Here is a 10,529-nt window from a genome sequence, read left to right as displayed (position 1 = left end):
CCAAGATGTTTTAAGCGAAAATCAAAAATGTGTTGACCATGCATAACATGCAAAATGAGAGGTAAAAAGTCTCAATTACCAGAACGGATGATGATGAATTTGAAGCACTTTTATTTCAGACAACAAAAACAGAAATCAATCACCAATAAAGTTTGTTCTTTCTAATGTTCTGAAATAGGTTAACATTTTCTTGAAAAGCAAATACAGTTAAGATCGGATAATAAATATAAGATTGTCAAAAATTTCTAATTATATTTTAAAACGTATTTGTACATTTATTGTATACTTATTACTGAAGATGTGTGTGTCCTGTGACTATAAAGGATTACTTAAAAATGTCATGTTAAGCAGTATCAAAAAGTCTTCAAAAAGAAATGTTATGCATAAAATAAGGTCAAAATGCTTTTTTTTACATTAACCAACAGGGTTCACGTATCATAAAGTTTTAATTGACGGATGGAAATTAAAAGGAGAAATATAAGCAAATTATATTACATTGATCATACCCTATGTATTTATCTATACATCCCATAATGTATGATTATTGGAACAAGCATCAATTTGCATTAGTCATTCAAACAGACATATTGAATGTTTTAGGGGCCTTTATAGTTTGCTGTTCGGTGTGTGTCAAGTCTCCGTGTTGAAGATCGGACTTTGATCTGTACTGGTGTAATTCTGTAAATTGAGACTTTGATGTAGCATTTTTGGTGGCAGTCATACCATATCTTTTTATATCTATATAGCATTTCTATTTTATCTTATTAAAAGAACTCTTTTCTGAACTTAAGTGCGTGAATCTTGTTCATCATTTGTACGTGTTGGCATAATATGTCTTTGTTGTACTTAGATAACACAAAATATGTCTGTGAACAAGATAATAGACATAGATCATGGCGGATAATTTGTACATAATTGTACGGTAGTATTAGATGATGTGGTCATTTAAAAAGCTTGACTAGGCAAAATATAGTACATCTACCAAAGTCAGAATCATTACAAAAAGGTCTTCAATTTTCATACGAACAAATTCAATTATTAGAGTTGAAATATCGTGGCAAATCTCCTATAGGTTGTCAAATTGCGTTTTTGACCATATCGATTAATTTGCAGATCTTGTCATGTTGATCATGTTTACAGTTTTCTCTCTGTCATTGAGATAGGTGGAATATCAGGAACAAAGGGCGTACATTTTCATCACTGTCAATCGAAACAATGTTATACTGGAAAAGAGAAAATCACACGAACTTGTATATTTTATTTCGAGACGTTTCTAAGTATACATTTATATAGGTCATTATTCATTATAAATGTTTAGCGTTGTGTTTGATGACATTCCATATGTTGTACACTGTATGTCAACTAATATTTTTTTCTTGATTTCATAGGAATGTATGAAATATTATTCATTGAGAAATGCAATATTCATAATACAAATACTATTTTGTTTTTCATAACAAGTCTGAATTGATGTAATACTCTTTTGGATTCGAGCGTCACTGATGAGTCTTTTGTAGACGAAACGCGCGTCTGGCGCATATACTAAATTTAGTTAACGTTTAACGTTCCCTTTATTCCTAATGCTTCAAGAGAAAATTGCACAATCAGATACGCATACCGTCTGCTCAGTTACATTCAGCTTGAAAAAGGTGTTTTAAAAGAAAAATATATAATAAGTAATAAGGTACTTTTTTGTTTGCTTTCCTGTTTTATATCTGCAAATGGGACTTTATGAGAACTTTTAACGGAAGAACGATCCCCACTTGACATTATCATCGAAACTGAACTTTGTCTATAGTCATGATATTATATACTTGTTTTAATTGATTACTTAAGTGCAGAAAACACAATCAGAAAATCAATCACCATTTAAGTTTGTTCATTCTAATGTTCTGAAATAGGCTAATCCTTTTCTTGAAAAAAAACAAGTACAGTTAAGACCGGATACTAAATATTAGATATTCAATTAAAAATGCTAATTATATTTTATAAGGTATTTGTACATTTATTGTATACTTATTACTAAAGATGTGTGTGTCCTGTATCATTTGAACGTATCAGGATATCCTATGTGTCTCAACAGTTGACCTATATTATTTCTAATTAGTAGTTTTGCATACGTTTATCTTATATACGTACGTGAAATGTAATTGTAACACTTTAATCAAAAGTGAAAGGCGGATGGATTTGTGACACCAATAGTTCAATAACTGTATCACTTACAAATGTACCTGTCAAATCAGAGGTTATTAATTCTACCGTGACATAATTGACCAGCTTGGATAGACATTTTTCATTCAAAAAGTTTGAGTTTATCCCCTTGCACTCCGGCTTCCTCTACCAATAAAAAACTAACCACCACGATCAAGCCAATAGTGTTGAAGGTGTGATAGTAATAGTAAATCCATGAATCATAGAAGAATCGAAAACTGTTAAATGCATACATCTAACTGTGAAATCCCAATGTGATATGACATAAACTCACCATAGAAACTAGGTTACAATTATATACTCTAAACTCTCGTTTCGTCTACAAAGGGTTCATCAGTGACGCTCGAAACAAATAATTTAATAAGGTAAATAACTTTGAGGATATAATGCCTGTCAAGGTTAGTCAATCTGATGTGGTGTGATTGGCAATCAGACAACTATCAACAAGAGACCAAATGTCACAGAACGTGACAACTACAGGTCACCGTATGGCTTTCAACAATTATCAGTTCATACTAATATGATTGGATGTTGATACATAGAGAAGTCAAAAGTGTCATACGGGTTTGCATCTTCAGATTTATTGTCAATTGGCCATATGCTTTTGGACACGTATACATTACTGATAGGCAACAGCTACGAGATGCCAATGATTTGTCAGAGGTTTTTTTTCCTGATTCTTTTACTTTAATTTTGATTTTCCACACAGCAATTTACCTATATGGAGTAATTTTCTTTCAGGAGGATAGGCTATTGTTTCGAAGAATCCACCCGAACGATACCATGTTTCAATGAAATATGCTCTAACGCACAAAAAAATGACCTGGACCTGTGTGACCTTTTACATTAACCAACAGGGTGCAAGTATCATACAGTTTTATTTGACGGATGAAAATTAAAACGAGAAATAAAAGCAAATTATATTACATTGTATATTGATCATTCCCTATGTATTTATCTATACATCCCAGTATGTATGTTCATTGGTACAAGCATCAATTTGCATTAGTCATTCAAACAGACATATCATATATAACAAAATGCTTTTCAAAATGGCTATATAATTTACTAATAATTCTGTTCACGTTCGATTCTGCCATGTCTGCTTTATTGTAATGCTTAGTCTGCACCCAACTATAACGTATACACCAAATCTATATATTTCAAAACTGTGTTTACTATCTATTGAATTTATTTAATTTATATTGAATGTTCCTGAAATACAATTATATTTTTTTATCAGAAAATTGATAAGAACTGTCAGTATTTTCTACTGTTTATTTCAGGACGAAGAAACTGTTTTACACATAGCTGCTAGAGGTGGAGAATACGAAATGGTCAAACTGTTACTCAAAACATCAAATGTAGATCCCAATCAAAAGAATAAGGTATAAAGTATGAGGAATAAAGTATCTCTTTGTGTTTTCAACTTTCCTTGTGTCAAATGTTATGTTTATTAGATCGTCGAGGCAACAATTTTCATCTGAAATTAATGTTTATAATAGCCGTACCGATAATTTCTTAGTACATGTACTTACAATTAATTAAACAAAGGAAAATGAATATTGTAATTAAAAAGGTAAAATAAAGCAAAAGTATATAGACATCATTATTTTTCGAAAGCAAATGAATGTAATACTTAAATTTGAATTTGGCCTGTGTTGTTAAGTCTTAACTTTCTATTGAATGTTTTGTTAACGTTGTTTTTTTTTAGTTTATGTCAGTTTAATTTCGATTTATAGTTTTTGGTTGCCTCTGTAGTATCTATAGGATAACTATTCGATATTCTGTCTCAAACTTCAAAAGCTCTTTTACATTAACCAACAGGGTTCATGTATCATAAAGTTTTATTTGACGGATGGAAATTAAAAGGAGAAATAAAAGCTAATTATATTACCTTGATCATTCCCTATGTATTTATCTATACATCCCATCATGTATGATCATTGGTACTCGCATCAATTTGCATTAGTCTTTCAAACAGAAATATCATATAATAATAAAATGCATTTAAAATGGCTATATAATTTACTAATTATTCTGTTCACGTTCGACTCTTCCACGTCTACTTAAATATAATGCTTAGTCTGCACCCAACTGTAACGTATACACCAAATTTATATATTTCAAAACTGTGTTTACTATCTATTGCATTTATTTAATTTATATTGAATGTTCCTGAAATGCAATTATATTATTTTATCAGAAAATTGATAACAACTGTCAGTATTTCTACTGTTTATTTCAGGACGGGGACACTGTTTTACACATAGCTGCTAGAGGTGGAGAATTTGAAATGGTCAAACTGTTACTCAAAACATCAAATGTAGATCCCAATCAAAAGAATAAGGTATAAAGTATGAGGAATAAAGTATCTCTTTGTGTTTTCAACTTTCCCTGTGTCAAATGTTATGTTTATTAAATCGCCGAGGCAACAATTTTCATCTCAAAATGATGTTTATAATAGCCGTACCAATATTTTCTTAGTTCTTAGTACATGTACTTACAATTAATTAAACAATTGAAAATGAATATTGTAATTAAAAAGGTAAAATAAAGCAAAAGTATATAGACATCATTATTTTTCGAAGGCAAATGAATGTAATACTTACATTTGAATTTGGCCCGTGTTGTTAAGTCTTAGGTTTCTATTGAATGTTTTGTTCACGTTGTTTTTTTAGTTTATGTCAGTTTAATTTCGATTTATAGTTTTTGGTTGCCTCTTTGGTATCTTTAGGATAACAATTCGATATTCTGTCTTAAACTTCAAAAGCTCTTTTACTTTAACCAATAGGGTTCACGTATCATAAAGTTTTAATTGACGGATGGAAATTAAAATGAGTAATAAAAGCAAATTATATTACATTGATCATTCCCTATGTATTTATCTGTACATCCTATTATGTATGATCATTGGTGCAAGCATCAATTTGCATTAGTCATTCAAACAGACATATCATATAATAATAAAATGCATTTAAAAATGGCTATATAATTGACTAATAATTCTGTTCACGTTCGACTCTGCCATGTCTGCTTTATTGTAATGCTTAGTCTGCATCCAACTGTAACGTATACACCAAATCTATATATTTCAAAACTGTGTTTACTATCTATTGCATTTATTTAATTTATATTGAATGTTCCTGAAATACAGTTATATTTTTTTATCAGAAAATTGATAAGAACTGTCAGTATTTCTACTGTTTATTTCAGGACGAGGAAACTGTTTTACACATAGCTGCTAGAGGTGGAAAACTCGAAATGGTCCAACTGTTACTCAAAACATCAAATAAAGATCCCAATCAAAAGGATAAGGTATTAAGTATGAGGAATAAAGTATGTCTTTGTGTTTTCTACTTTCTTTGTGTCAAATGTTATGTTTATTAGATCGTCGAAGCAGCAATTTTCATCTCAAAATGATGTTTATAATAGCCGTACCAATAGTTTCTTAGTTCTTAGTACATGTACTAACAATTAATTAAACAAGTGAAAATGAATATTGTAATTGAAAAGGTAAAACAAAGCGAAAGTATATAGACATCTTTATTTTTCGAAGGCAAATGAATGTAATACTTACATTTGAATTTGGCCTGTGTTGTTAAGTCTTAAGTTTCTATTGAATGTTTTGTTAACGTTGTTTTTTTAGTTGATGTCAGTTTAATTTCGATTGATAGTTTTTGGTTGCCTCTTTGGTATCTGTAGGATAACTATTCGATATTCTTTCTTAAACTTCAAAAGCTCTTTTACATTAACCAACAGGGTTAATGTATCATAAAGTCTTATTTGACGGATGGAAATTAAAACGAGAAATAAAAGCTAATTATATTACATTGATCATTCCCTATGTATTTATCTATACATCCCATTATGTATGATCATTGGTACACGCATCAATTTGCATTAGTCTTTAAAAACAGACATATCATATAATAATAAAATGCATTTAAAAATGGCTATGTAATTTACTTACAATTCTGTTCATGTTCGACTCTGCCACGTCTGCTTTAATGTAATGCTTAGTGTGCACCCAACTGTAACGTATACACCAAATTTATATATTTCAAAACTGTGTTTACTATCTATTCCATTTATTCAATTTATATTGAATGTTCCTGAAATGTAATTATATTATTTTATCAGAATATTGATAAGAACTGTCAGTATTTCTACTGTTTATTTCAGGACGGGGACACTGTTTTACACATAGCTGCTAGAGGTGGAGAACTCGAAATGGTCAAACTGTTACTCAAAACATCAAATGTAGATCCCAATCAAAATAATAAGGTATAAAGTATGAGGAATAAAGTATATCTTTGTGGTTTCAACTTTCCCTGTGTCAAATGTTATGTTTATTAAATCGCCGAGGCAACAATTTTCATCTCAAAATGATGTTTATAATAGCCGTACCAATAGTTTCTTAGTTCTTAGTACATGTACTTACAATTAATTAAACAATTGAAAATGAATATTGTAATTAAAAAGGTAAAATAAAGCAAAAGTATATAGACATCATTATTTTTCGAAGGCAAATGAATGTAATACTTACATTTGAATTTGGCCCGTGTTGTTAAGTCTTAGGTTTCTATTGAATGTTTTGTTAACGTTGTTTTTTTAGTTTATGTCAGTTTAATTTCGATTGATAGTTTTTGGTTGCCTCTTTGGTATCTTTAGGATAACAATTCGATATTCTGTCTTAAACTTCAAAAGCTCTTTTACTTTAACCAATAGGGTTCACGTATCATAAAGTTTTAATTGACGGATGGAAATTAAAATGAGTAATAAAAGCAAATTATATTACATTGATCATTCCCTATGTATTTATCTGTACATCCTATTATGTATGATCATTGCTGCAAGCATCAATTTGCATTAGTCATTCAAACAGACATATCATATAATAATAAAATGCATTTAAAAATGGCTATATAATTTACTAATAACTCTGTTCACGTTCGACTCTGCCATGTCTGCTTTATTGTAATGCTTAGTCTGTATCCAACTGTAACGTATACACCAAATCTATATATTTCAAAACTGTGTTTACTATCTATTGCATTTATTTAATTTATATTGAATGTTCCTGAAATACAATTATATTTTTTTATCAGAAAATTGATAAGAACTGTCAGTATTTCTACTGTTTATTTCAGGACGAAGAAACTCTTTTACACATAGCTGCTACAGGTGGAGAACTCGAAATGGTCAAACTGTTTCTCAAAACATCAAATATAGATCCAAATCAAAAGGATAAGGTATAAAGTATGAGGAATAAAGTATGTTTTTGTGTTTTCTACTTTCCTTGTGTCAAATGTTATGTTTATTAGATCGCCGAGGCAACCATTTTCATCTCAAAATGATGTTTATAATAGCCGTACCAATAATTTCTTAGTACATGTACTAACAATTAATTAAACAAGTGAAAATGAATATTGTAATTAAAAAGGCAAAATAAAGCAAAAGTATATAGACATCTTTATTTTTCGAAGGCAAATGAATGTAATACTTACATTTGAATTTGGCCCGTGTTGTTAAGTCTTAAGTTTCTATTGAATGTTTTGTTAACGTTGTTTTTTTAGTTTATGTCAGTTTAATTTCGATTTATAGTTTTTGGTTGCCTCTTTGGTATCTTTAGGATAACAATTCGATATTCTTTCTTAAACTTCAAAAGCTCTTTTACATTAACCAACAGGGTGCATGTATCATAAAGTTGTATTTGACAGATGAAAATTAAAACGAGAAATAAAAGCAAATTATATTACATTGATCATTCCCTATGTATTTATCTATACATCCCATTATGTATGATCATTGGTAATAAGCATCAATTTGCATTAGTCATCCAAACAGACATATCATATAATAATAAAATGCATTTAAAAATGGCTATATAATTGACTAATAATTCTGTTCACGTTCGACTCTGCCATGTCTGATTTGTTCTAATGCTTAGTCTTCACCCAACTGTAACATATACACCAAATCTATATATTTCAAAACTGTGTTTACTATCTATTGCATTTATTTAATTTATATTGAATGTTCCTGAAATACAATTATATTTTTTTATCAGAAAATTGATAAGAACTGTCAGTATTTCTACTGTTTATTTCAGGACGGGGACACTGTTTTACACATAGCTGCTAGAGGTGGAGAACTCGAAATGGTCAAACTGTTACTCAAAACATCACATATAAATCCAAATCAAAAGGATAAGGTATAAAGTATGAGGAATTAAGTATGTCTTTGTGTTTTCTACTTTCCTTGTGTCAAATGTTATGTTTATTAGATCGTCGAAGCAGCAATTTTCATCTCAAAATGATATTTATAATAGCCGTACTAATAATTTCTTAGTACATGTACTTACAATTAATTAAACAAGTGAAAATGAATATTGTAATTAAAAAGGTAAAATAAAGCAAAAGTATATACACATCATTATTTTTCGAAAGCAAATGAATGTAATACTTACATTTGAATTAGCCCGTGTTGTTAAGTCTTAGGTTTCTATTGAATGTTTTGTAAACATTGTTTTTTTTAGTTTATGTCAATTTAATTTCGATTCATAGTTTTTGGTTGCCTCTTTGGTATCTTTAGGATAACACTTCGATATTCTTTCTTAAACTTCAAAAGCTCTTTTAATTTAACCAACAGGGTGCATGTATCATAAAGTTTTAATTGACAGATGGAAATTAAAATGAGAAATAAAAGCAAATTATATTACATTGATCATTCCCTATGTATGTATCTATACATCCTATTATGTATGATCAGTGGTACAAGCATCAATTTGCATTAGTCTTTCAAACAGACATATCATATAATAATAAAATGCATTTAAAAAATGGCTATATAATTTACTAATAATTATGTTCACGTTCGACTCTGCCATGTCTGCTTTATTGTAATGCTTACTCTGCACCCAACTATAACGTATACACCAAATCTATATATTTCAAAACTGTGTTTACTATCTATTGCATTTATTTAATTTATATTGAATGTTCCTGAAATACAATTATATTTTTTTATCAGAAAATCGATAAGAACTGTCAGTATTTCTACTGTTTATTTCAGGACGAGGAAACTGTTTTACACATAGCTGCTAGAGGTGGAGAACTCGAAATGGTCAAACTGTTACTCAAAATATCAAATATAGATCCAAATCAAAAGGATAAGGTATAAAGTATGAGGAATAAAGTATGTCTTTGTGTTTTCTACTTTCCCTGTGTCAAATGTTATGTTTATTAGATCGCCGGGGCAACAAATTACATCTCAAAATGATGTTTATAATAGCCGTACCAATAATTTCTTAGTACATGTACTTACAATTAATTAAACAAGTGAAAATGAATATTGTAATTAAAAAGGAAAAATAAAGCAAAAGTATACAGCCATCATTATTTTTCGAAGGCAAATGAATGTAATACTTACATTTGAATTTGACCCGTGTTGTTAAGTCTTAAGTTTCTATTGAATGTTTTGTAAACACTATTTTTTTTTAGTTTATGTCAGTTAAATTTCGATTTATAGTTTTTGGTTGTCTCTTTGGTATATTTAAGATAACAATTCGATATTCTTTCTTAAACTTCAAAAGCTCTTTTACATTAACCAACAGGGTGCATGTATCATAAAGTTTTAATTGACGGATGGAAATTAAAATGAGAAATATAAGCAAATTATATTACATTGATCATTCCCGTGTACAGGTATCAATTTTCAATAGTCATTCAAACAGACATATTGAATATTTTTAGGGGCCTTTATAGTGTGCTCTTCAGTGTGTCAAGTGTCCGTGTTGAAGATCGGACTTTAATTGTGTAATTCTGTAAATTGTGACTTTGATGTAGCAATTTTTAGTGGTAGTCATACATATACCATATCTTCTTATATCTATATAGCATTTCTATTTTATCTTATTAAAAGAACTCTTTTTTGAACTTAAGTGCGTGAATCGTGTTTATCATTTGTACCTGTTTGCATAATATGACTTTGTTGCGAGTATATAACACAAAATATGTCTGTGAACAAGATAATAGACATAGATCATGGCGGATAATTTGTACATAATTGACCAATAGTGTTAGATGATGTGGTCATTTAAAAAAGCTTCACCAGGCAAAATATATTACATCTTCCAAAGTCAAAATCATTACAGAAAGGTCTTCAATTTTCATATGAACAAATTTAATTATAAGAGTTGAAATATCGTGGCAAATCTTCTATAGTTTGTCAACTTGCGTTTTTGATCATATCGACTAATTTGCAGATCTTGTCATGTTGATCATGTTTATAGTTTCCCAGTGTCATTGAGATAG

At 29.5% G+C, this 10,529-nt stretch overlaps 1 protein-coding gene across 1 annotated transcript in view; it reads left to right on the top strand.

The window, feature by feature from the left end:
* The first annotated feature begins 2,597 nt into the window (after positions 1–2,597).
* Positions 2,598–10,529, top strand: part of LOC139526333 (uncharacterized) — a 67,263-nt gene continuing 59,331 nt past the window's right edge. The window contains exons 1-8 of the mRNA XM_071321466.1: positions 2,598–2,609; positions 3,498–3,599; positions 4,460–4,561; positions 5,428–5,529; positions 6,397–6,498; positions 7,365–7,466; positions 8,327–8,428; positions 9,289–9,390. Of these exons, the coding sequence (XP_071177567.1) occupies positions 2,598–2,609; positions 3,498–3,599; positions 4,460–4,561; positions 5,428–5,529; positions 6,397–6,498; positions 7,365–7,466; positions 8,327–8,428; positions 9,289–9,390 (726 nt within the window). The remainder of the gene's footprint in view (positions 2,610–3,497; positions 3,600–4,459; positions 4,562–5,427; positions 5,530–6,396; positions 6,499–7,364; positions 7,467–8,326; positions 8,429–9,288; positions 9,391–10,529) is intronic.

Source organism: Mytilus edulis, chromosome 6 (genome assembly GCF_963676685.1).
Source record: "Mytilus edulis chromosome 6, xbMytEdul2.2, whole genome shotgun sequence".
Taxonomy (NCBI): domain Eukaryota; kingdom Metazoa; phylum Mollusca; class Bivalvia; order Mytilida; family Mytilidae; genus Mytilus; species Mytilus edulis.
This window is presented reverse-complemented; position numbering and strand designations above follow the sequence as displayed.